The 10,682-nt window shown below is 39.7% G+C and overlaps 1 protein-coding gene across 1 annotated transcript; it reads left to right on the forward strand.

Annotated features, from left to right (window-relative positions):
- Positions 1-2,282: 2,282 nt before the first annotated feature.
- Positions 2,283-10,470, forward strand: RFC3 (replication factor C subunit 3). Its single transcript, XM_053971911.1, has 9 exons — positions 2,283-2,410; positions 3,638-3,775; positions 4,300-4,367; positions 6,016-6,113; positions 6,390-6,571; positions 6,814-6,950; positions 7,078-7,176; positions 8,179-8,248; positions 9,179-10,470. Exons 1-9 carry the CDS (start codon positions 2,324-2,326, stop codon positions 9,368-9,370), a joined length of 1,071 nt encoding a protein of 356 aa, XP_053827886.1. The 5' UTR covers positions 2,283-2,323; the 3' UTR covers positions 9,371-10,470.
- Positions 10,471-10,682: the final 212 nt, after the last annotated feature.

The raw sequence follows: 10,682 nt of genomic DNA on the forward strand, positions 1-10,682 counted from the left end.
TGTCACCAGTAGAACAGATGTCACTTTATGATGGTCTCTTTTTTAATTAGTGATCTAGTCTTCCTTGACATACTACAATTTTCTTGTAACAATATAGGTGCTCTGATGGGGACATAACCTACAGTGACAGCCAACAGAGTGGCAGTAATCTGTTGAAATATTTGAAACTGAAAAGAAAAATCTATCTCAGTCAGATAAGCAGCCTGAAGGATCAAAGGATGCCAAAAAGTCTTCTGTTTGAAAAATACAAGTCATTGTACAGCAAAATGGTACTAGGACCTTTTAATGGCTTACTTGGATTGCTAGCACAAATCATGCTGTAAATATATTTAGGAGATCAGTGCAACAACTCTCTAATTTGTTCTAATGCTTCAATAATTGGTTTAAAGATGTTAAATATATATATATATATACACATATATATATATTTAGACACAGGACACAGGTCTTACAGTTTTGCTTCAATTTGGGTATAAGATGGAGCTTCTCTTTCAGTACCTGACATTGTGTCACTTTCTGATAATGTGGCTGCTGGTAGTAAGAGTCTCAAAATGCCATTTGTAGTTAAAATCTCTATTTTCAGATATATTGTCTAGTTTACTCATGCAGAGAAGTCGTTTTACCTTTTGACCTTTCTGCTGGACTGAACAAAATGAATGAAGACATATTCTAAAAATCTTTGAGTGAATTGTGACTGCAGCTGAAATTGCCAGAGTCTCCTGTATCATTCACATTAATTTTTTTGTAATACAGTTGGCCAAACCATTCCATTTTAGATAGTTACTTCATTTTGTTTAGATTTATAGTGAAATTTAAAAATTAATGAAGCAGAAAATCAAAGCATTGTAGAGCATTTTAATCAGCTATGAAGTACCACAACAGCAACGATAAGATTTTTTACTTAACAAATTAATTTTGTTCATTTGCCTAATTACTTCCTATAGCACAAAATAACTGAAAGTTTAGGTATAAGCCCATGCTTAAACCCATTGCTGAAGTAGGGCACAATTTCCAAGATTTTCTTTGCAGGATAAAAAGAAATCTTATGGAATTTTAATAATAAATAGAGCTAATAACAAAAAGAGCCTAGGGCTTTTCAGACATGCTATGTCTTCACTCTTTGATGTCCTCAGGAGCTGAAAGAATTTAAAAGGCTGGATTCAGTCCTATCTGTTTATGTCTGACCTCATGCAAAAAGGATTTGTTTCCACTGGTTCTAGTTTTCCACTAGAAACATGGAATACCTGTCAGAGCGCTTGCTGGAAGCTGGTATGAGTTAGCAAAAGCTCTCTGGTGGCTGGAAAGACTGTGTAGGTTATAAGGAGTTATCATGTAAGAAGTTGCAATGAAGTGACATTGATAGACACAAGAAGAGCAGTACATAATTTAGAAATTATTTAAAAGTCAGGCAAATGAGCTACGGATCTGGAAAAACATTAAAAAAAACCCAAAAAACCCAAAAAAAACCCCCACCAAGTAATAAATACAGCTAACCAAAGAGAATACCAAATAAATTACTAGTCAAATTCAGAGATTACTTTGAAGAGCAGCAGGTGTGGAGCAGAGAGAACAGCCACACATAAGAAACACCGCAGACCCCAAACTGTAAATGTAGCAAAGGGCAGAGGAACAGGACGTCCTGTGGTGCTGGGTAGAAGATAAGCACAGGGTAGGATATTGCTGCTGCAGCTTTCACCGAGTCAGTCATGCACCAGGGCAGTGCTGACAAAGAAGTACCAAGAGAATCACAGATTCAACTAGATTGGAAAAGACTTCTGAAACCATCGAGTCCAGCTGATGACCCAACACCCCCTGTCCATCAGAGCACGGCGCTGAGTGGCTGTGGCCCTCGGTGCCATGGTCTGGTTGAGTTAATGGTGTTGGGTCACAGGTTGGATCTCAGAGGTCTTTTCCAACCTAGCTGATTCTGTGATTCCTTGACATGAGCCGCAAGAGGAATGATTTCAGACGGGGCTCGGAGGGCTCGCTCCCCGGAAGGGGAGGCTGGTTTGGCCGGGCGGGCAGAGTCAATCTCCTGAGCAGTGCCTGGTAAGGGGCTCTTTTGTCAAAGCCTTCAGGGAGCACAGTGGCTGCCGCTGCCACTGCTCAGGGGGTGTTTCTGTCCCTCCGGAAGAAAAAACCCCGCAACTCCGGCACGGCCCGGGCGGACGGCGCCGGGATCCCTGCCTGGGCCGGGCTGGGGCGCGGCCTCCTCGCGTCCCTGAGGGAGCCGCGGGGGCGGGGTCGCCGCCGGGGTTTGTCCCTTGGCGGCCGCCGTACGGAGCGCGCCTCCCGCTGCCGGCCCGCGCGCTTTCGGAGCGCCATGAGCCTGTGGGCCGACAAGCACCGGCCCGGCGCCCTCGCCCGCCTCGACTTCCACCGCGAGCAGGCGGCGCGGCTCCGCAACCTGGTCAGTGAGGCACGGGCTCTGCTCTGCCCGGCGCCGCCGCGCTCCGGCGGCCTCCCCGCCGGACTCTGCCCGGGGCCCCGGCGGTCTCCAGGTCCTCTCGGTCCTCTCCTCCCCGCAGCGAGAATCCCCCCGGAGTCGGCATTGCACCTGAATAAGGGGGGAGACTTTACTGTGCGGGTGACCGAGCACTGGAACAGATTGCTCAGACTGGCTGTGAAATCTCCGTCACTGGAGATAGTCGGGAACCATCTGGATGCAATCCTGTACCCTGTGCTCTGGGGAGTTGGACCAGTGTGGTCCGTTCCGACCTGACCCATGCTATAACTGGGATTCCTTCCGGGCCCGCAGCGCTGCTCCTGTGGGGCCGGGGTCGGCAGCTTTCCCTCCGTGCAGGCCCTGCCTTTCCGAGGAGCGCCAGTGCCGCGGGAAGGTGTCCCGGCGTCGCGCCCTGCTTGGGAGCGAGGCCTTAGTGCCGAGGGAAAGGCGGCGGGGGAATCAGTGGCTCGACTCTTTCGGGAGTGGTGTGCACATGTTCTTCCTGCTGGTTTCAGTGTCCCCGAGAACAGGGCTTGGCTTCTTTGCCTAATGTTAGGAGAAATTTTTGAAGCGAGCAGCTGGGAATGAAAGTCAGGGCTGCTTCCCCTGCCAGATGTGCCGACTGGCACATTCACTTCCTCAGGGATGAGTGATATCTACCTAATGTAAGTGCTTTCTGTGGGGTATGGTCAGATGTGCTCCAAGTCATGCTTTTTAGCTTTCTAGGAAATAAACTTCTCAACGTGTGCATATATATATATATATATATATATATATATGTAATATATGTATGTGTGTGTATTTATAACTATATATATAAGCATCTGCTTTAAACTTTGTTTCAACCCTTTTTTTCTGTGTGTTTCTCACAGTTTTCACTCTAGTAACTGTGGGAAGTATATAAATGTTGGAGTGGGGTTTTTGGGGTTTGTTTTGTTGGTTTGCGTGGGGTGTTTTTTGAGCAGTGAGGTATTTGAAGTTAAACGAGTTGCACATGGCTGTCAGAAAAATATGATGTTCTATAGAAATGTTGCTGCAGGGAAGGATTTCAGTAGTTTTAATTCTAGGTGCTATGTTGTGATGGAGCTGGAAAAGACATTTAATGTAAACTTGGATGCAGATGGAAGGATAAGTGACCTTCTAAGGAAAATACTGTGGTAGCTGACTGATCTTGTTTCTTTTTTTGTTCAGGTTCAATGTGGTGACTTTCCTCATCTGTTGGTGTATGGACCATCAGGAGCTGGAAAAAAGACAAGAATAATGTGTTTGTTAAGGGAATTATATGGTGCAGGAGTGGAGAAACTGAGGATTGAGCATCAGAGTATAACGGTAAAAAAAAATCTCCCATCCTGTGAAGTAATGTGGAAATACTGGCATATTTCTGTTGTGAGACCTTTGTATTTATTTGAGTTTTAAAAATTATTTTTTATTTTGCACTCAGAATCTTCAACCTTTTTATGTAATTAATCATATCAGTTTGGTTATAGAAACAAATTATTTTCCAGATGTTCTTTAGGCCTTCAAGATGTGGGGTTCTCTCTTGTTTTCTATGCCTGGTTGGCTGTTCTTGTGGTATAGGTTTTTTTGTTCATAGTGGGTTTTTTAATTTATTGTTTACAGTTCAGTTTGGACAATAGCATCTCTGCTGTTGCTGTTTTACAGGCTGGATAATGTGTCAGTATTCTTTTTTTTCTTTGGAGGCGGGGCTGGGACCGTAAGAGATAAGCAAGTCTGTGTCTTCGGAATTCCTTGATCTTTGAGACTCTTGGTTTTCCTGTGACTTAGCCAGGTGTAAGCTCTTAAGAGATTTTTAGAACACTTTCTGAAACTTAATATGCTTATTTTCTATGTAGGCACCTTCTAAGAAGAAGATTGAAATTAGCACCATTGCAAGTAATTATCACCTTGAAGTTAACCCAAGGTAAGTGTGCAGTAAAAATGCCTCACTTTAAAGATAAGCCATTGGCTGTGTTGTGAGTCCCTTCAGCCTGGGTGTATGAGGGACTGATTGCCTGATTTGTTGCCTGAGCAAGTTAGGTAATGGTCTATGGGTTTGGTCTGCAAATGAGAGCAGGGAGATGATTTTTAATTGGAAAAACTCTGAATAAACAAAAATTTGGATTGCTGTGTACTTAGGTAGAAATGTTCTGTTTAACTGGCTACATAAGCATACTGATGTTGAGGAATGGGCACCAGAGACAATTCTGGATTGACAGATTTCACCATTTCAGTTGAAATTAAGAGCTTCTGGTGGAACTAAACACCTCCATATCGTTAGTTTTCTCACAAATACAAAAATTAAGGGATTTGAAAGAAAGAAAGCCTTACCCTGTAACTCTCCAAATAAAGTGTTCAGAGCATGGGAAAGACCACCACAAAATACTGTGGATCCTGAGGTCAGGTACTGATTTAAAAACAGAAACTCTAGTGGGAGCTATCTACATCTTCTTTGGCAGTTATGAAATTGCAATTATGAAGTGTTCGGAGATCCAAAGCAAATATTTGTATTTACCTGAAACCACATAATGTTGCTTTTAATCACAATGAGTGAATGTCATTGTGCACTGGGAGCTGTTGGTTACTGCTAAACCATAGCTCATGCTGCCTTGTGTTATAGAAGTTATTTTACACTGTCAGGTCTCCTTTAGGAACTCATTCTTCAGCTAATCTGTGTATTGATTAGTGAGTAACTGCTGGTGTTCTAATACAGACACAAATAATTATCAGCTAATTACCAATAAAAGCTGAAACTTATTGGTAATCACTGTTTTGAATATGTAATTTTGGTGATCTCAAATGTGTGACCATTCAATCCAGCTCTGATAACCTGAAACTACTAACACTTTTCCTGTTACTCTGTATAGAGTAATTAAGAGCTTGAAACATAAAATAATTATATTTCAATTTAAATACAAAAGTGCTGATTTTTGATTAAGGATTAATATCCTGATTTTTAGGCTTTCAGTCACTGAGCAATTGTCATGTTTATGTCTGATAAGATAGTAAACCTCTGTACTGTGCAATGACCTATGAAGTTTGACTGAATTATAACAATGGTGAAGTCATGTGCATCTTGAGTAACATGGAATGGGGTGAATGGCTAACAGGGAGAGGAAGTGAATTTCTGGGAAGGACTCTGCAGAATAAAACTCTGCATCTACATGTCAGACATCCTGTTACGTGGTTAGGCTTAATTGTTCTTTCCATAATGAGTAAGAAGGCGTGTACTTGTTCAACTGTGTGTCCTTGTTCAAACTAGGTAAAAAAAGTTTAGGTTTCTCATTTGAAGAAAACAAGTTCTATTTTAATGAGTTAATAAAACATTTAACAATGGTTTTACTACATTTGAATAAAGTGCTACTAACCCAATTGTGCCTGCATAAACTTTGGGTTGTTTTTGTTACAGAGGAGGTAACTTCCAACAAAGTATATGGCTATTAGTTTAATTCTAACTCAGCAGCTTCTGAATTCTTTTGTTATTCTTATTCGTTTAGTTGACTTTTGGGGGAAGTATTTTATATGGAATATAAAGTTGTTTTAAAACAAGATTTATTCAAATTCCTGGACAGTGATGCAGGAAACAATGACCGTGTGGTAATTCAGGAGCTCTTGAAGACAGTGGCACAGTCCCAACAGCTTGAGACAAGTACTCAACGAGATTTTAAAGGTGAGTAAAACGGTTAAAACCAGTCAAAATACCTTTTTAAACATGGGGAGATTTCAGTTCACTGTTTTGTTTGTACCTGTATATTGCATGAAGATTGTACAGTCAAAAAGGCACGCAGGTAATCTTAATCTTTATTTTCCTGCCTGTGGAACCATGCTGCCTTTTTCTGTGTGTTATTACTTATTTTGGTGTTATTGCTTGTATGTCAAAAGTATTTTTTTCTTAGAAAGATTTGATATTAATACAGAGCCTCACTATGTTTAATCCTTTTTTCAGTGGTGCTGTTAACAGAAGTTGACAAACTTACAAAAGACGCTCAGCATGCTTTGCGAAGAACAATGGAGAAGTACATGGCGACCTGCAGGTTGATCCTGTGCTGTAATTCAATGTCAAAAATTATAGGACCCATTCAAAGCAGATGCCTGGCTGTACGAGTGCCCGCTCCTAGCATTGAAGATGTATGTTGAAACATAAGCAAAAATAAGTTACTATAAAATTCTTATTAGATAAGTTCTTGCTGTGGACTTACATTTTATTTTTACATAATGACCTAGTTTTCCTTTGTGTTGGATGATATGCCAAGCACATCTTATGAAAGACTGGTCTATCTCTGGTCCAGAAATCTTTCTAACAGGAGAAATCTGTAGGTGCTGAACACTTTGCTAAGTGTTGTACTCGCTGCTATCTGTTTTCTGTCTAGATCTGCCATGTCTTGTCCAGTGTGTGTAAGAAAGAAGGCCTGACTCTTCCTCAGGAACTGGCTCAAAGGATTGCAGAGAAATCTGGCAGGAATCTTCGGAAGGCACTACTTATGTGTGAGTCATGCAGAGTACAACAGTAAGTCACTGCAAAAATTCATGTAAATTTTATTGTCAGACACATAAATGACCTTGCTTCTTATGCCTTGTTAAAATAGGCAACAATTTGCTTATATTGTAATCTCTAAAAAGATAGTATTTTTTAGGTATCCTTTTACTGCTGATCAAGACATTCCTGAGATGGACTGGGAAGTTTATTTGAGAGAAACTGCAAATGCTATTGTTGGTCAACAGACACCACAAAGGTGGGTGAATGCACTTGTTAAGAGCTGTAAATGATATTTTCCATCTGTGGTATCTAAAAAAAAGAGTTGTATTCAAAAATGTTGTGTCTCCAGTAATGTGTAATTTTCTATATTTCTACTGGAGCTGGTACTTTGCAGCCAGAGGAGTTGAGCTTTAAAATTGTCAGAGAAGACTGAATGAGTATCAGGAACTGAAGAACTGTTGCTTTTCCCTATCAAAGCTTAATAATCTAAAGTGACCATAGGCTTAGTTGCATGTTGTGTTTCCTGGTTTGGTGGTTTTTTTTGGTGTGGGGCTGGTGGGTGTGTATGGTCGTTCTGGTTTGTTTGGTTTACGTAAAGTTTCTCTTTGGCCATCTTTAGCATAAAGCACCTTTGTAAAAGAACTGGAAGTGAAAAACCGTTGCTTTTTTTGAGCACATCAGGAGATGACTCCTGTGTCTATCACACTGTCATACCCAAAGCCTGATCCTTTTAGCCTGTTCCATGTATTACTTGCACAAGATGTCATTTAAATGCTTGTAGTATCCGCCTTTCTGTTTTCAAAAGCTGAGTGTTGGCTAATTGTGTCAGCTCTGCCACCTAATTGTCTTACCTGTTCTTATAAACAATGAAGACAGAAAAACAGCATAAAGGAACTTTCTGGCTGTAGTAAATTGTGTGTCTCCTCACTAGTCTTAAGCATGAATAACTTAAATATGAAGAATTAAAGGGAAACAATCCTGAGACAAATTATAATAGCCCTGTAGCTTCTAGATTAACTGAGACCATTGTAACTAGAGTATGTGTCATTTATATTTTGAGTAAAAGGTGATATGCGGCCTTTGAATTGAAATTGACTCATGGAATGCTTTTGGTTTTAAAATAACACCCAAAACTAAAAGCAAAAACGAAACGTTGCTTGGATTGCCTCTTTTCCTGCAGTGTATTTCACTAGTTGTGAAAAGACATTAGTATGCTTTGGGATCATGCTTCTCATATTTTGTGGTGTCTTTCCAACAGGCTTTTAGAAGTCCGTGGACGACTTTATGAACTCCTGACCCACTGCATCCCTCCTGAGATTATAATGAAGGTAATACAACTATCTAGCTCTTAATGTGCTATAAATTTTAATATTGTGACTGTCTCAACTAAAGCTTTAAAAAAAAAAATAAAACACAAAAACATCATAAATTATCCAGATATTGATGAAAAGCTGTGTCCTTTCCACACAGACTAAAACTTGTTCAGTAGCCAAGAAAAACATCATCATAGCTAAGTAAAAATAAAGGAGGACATTTTTAGTCCCCTTCACTTCTCAGGCTAGTTACTATATTAAAGCATAGTTGAGGATCTTGGTGGTCTTTCACAGCCTTAATGGTTATATGATTCTGTGGGCTAATCTTTATATGATTGGTTTTCTTTTATAAAAGTGTTTTTGTTATAAGTTCATTATTTGCTATGTCTTTGTGGAGAGGTGTGCTGAAAGATGCTAGACCAGCAGGGCTATTCAAAGACAGATGTCACCTTGGGAGGAAAAAAGCAAGTGGGATGTGCATATTTTTATTTTAAGGAGGATGAAAGGATGCTGAAGACAGGTAGAGTAGAACAAAGGTCAAAAATAATATTTGCAACTTAACCTACTAATGTTTGCTTTGCCGTCAGACATAATTTCTTTTCACATTAACAAATTTCTGGTTTTTGATGGTTTTGGTACTTAGATGTTTCTTTAACCTTCCTTTCTTACAGTAGGTTAGTGGATCTTGCAGTGCTGTATTTGAGAGGAAAAAGGTGCATGTTCTCTACTCACTCCCTCTACATAAACTTGAAATGGTCTTGAGATACTTCTCACTTAATCCAGGCTGTTTTAATTGAGATAGATTCGCGATTATGAATATATTTTCTATTAGAATAATGAGTGAACTATTGGTTAATGGTCGGCTATTATCAGAGAACCAAGGTTATCCTCTTAATAAAAAATACCTAATTTTTCAAATACTGCCCTGTTTTTTTCCCATTTTAGGGTCTCCTGACAGAACTTCTAAATAATTGTGATGGACAGCTGAAAGGAGAAGTTGCACAGATGGCGGCCTTCTATGAACACCGCTTGCAACTGGGCAGCAAAGCCATTTATCATCTGGAAGCATTTGTTGCAAAGTTTATGGCAATTTACAAGAAGTTCATGGAGGATGGGCTGGATGACATAATGTTCTAACTCTGATGCCTGAAGTCATACACAGAATGTTGTGTCAAGATACCAATGGTGTTGCAAATGTCTAGTTGTCAGTGCTTGATTACGTGTGGGTCTAGTTCTAAGTCAAATATTTTTATTTTGCTGTTTAATAAAACAATGTTTGTTCAGCTTTAGAAACCAGATGGATTGTTTTGACAGCCACAAATCCATCTTTAGATCCATACAAAATGCATTGGCCTTTCAGAAAGACAACACATTGCCTTGGAAGATGTGCAAGATCAGAGCTGCTTTGCAGTATTTGTAAGCTGACATTAAGAAGAGAGAACACAGGTGCTGTATGCTTGGTTTTTGTTAATCACAGATGGGCAAGGCTGAAGGAAAAATGTTTTTTCCATGTTCTGCCAAGTTCCACCTTGAACATGTATGTTCTGCCTTTTGATCTATACATCTTAGTGTTTGTCTGGCTTCTTTTTTTTAGCCTGAGTGTTTTCTGTGGTGTGCTCACACCAAATGTTTTCTTTCTTTTTTCTTTGTAAGCAGTTGCATTGAAATTGTGGAGGAACAATACTTTGATGTTACTTGTAAATCACATGTAACACCTTGTTTAGAAGGATTATACCTTTATAAAGCAAGTTCATTTGCTGTCTGACACTCTTGGGTTTGCCTCAACCTACATGCTGTTCAGGTAAAGGTTAGTACTTTGACTATTTTTTTAATGAAAGGAAAAGTTTCAGCTTTCAACAAGTATCTTTTACCTCTTAAACTGATATGTGACATTTTTAAAATGGCATAATAAATTGTAGCAAATATGAACAAAAATGCTGAATTGTTTTTTTACAGTGTCTGACAGCCTAGGTGCATTCATCTGCTTTGATGTAGACATCTTTCAGAAAGGTGGGATATCCCACACATGCTGGAAGACTGAAGGGAGCCACTGAAGTTTAAAAAAATCCAAATCAATACAAGCAACAAGAAAAAGTGAAAAAACAGCCTCCCATAATAATAATAATAATTATGATAATAGTAGAAAAGCAACAATACCTGTTGCAAAAATACCTGTGCTGCAAGTCTTTCACGTGTTATGTCTATGTACCATCGTACTATAAAAATTACTGAATTCATGCTCTTTTTTTTCTTTTTTTTTTTTTTTACTTCACCATGGTAATTTAGGCTATTACTAGACAGTATTTAAAGCTTAAGTTAGTTAAATAGTGCTGCTGTTCTCAAGGACTTAAGGGTTCCATGTGGGGTGTTAATGCACAGCTTGCATTCAGATTCATTCTCAGTAAGGTGGTGCTGCCCTGTTTCCTGCTCAATGAGGCTCCTGAAGAAG

This window comes from Vidua macroura, chromosome 2, assembly GCF_024509145.1.
Source record: "Vidua macroura isolate BioBank_ID:100142 chromosome 2, ASM2450914v1, whole genome shotgun sequence".
Classification (NCBI taxonomy): Eukaryota; Metazoa; Chordata; class Aves; order Passeriformes; family Viduidae; genus Vidua; species Vidua macroura.

What these genes read in the sequence shown, in the direction of transcription:
- RFC3 (XM_053971911.1), top strand. Translation starts at nt 2,324, where the DNA reads ATGAGCCTGTGGGCCGACAAGCACCGGCCCGGCGCCCTCGCCCGCCTC. An exon ending in CACCTTGAAGTTAACCCAAG is followed by an intron (nt 4,368 to 6,015) that starts GTAAGTGTGCAG and finishes ATTCCTGGACAG; the next exon opens with TGATGCAGGAAACAATGACC. An exon ending in CCGCTCCTAGCATTGAAGAT is followed by an intron (nt 6,572 to 6,813) that starts GTATGTTGAAAC and finishes TTTTCTGTCTAG; the next exon opens with ATCTGCCATGTCTTGTCCAG.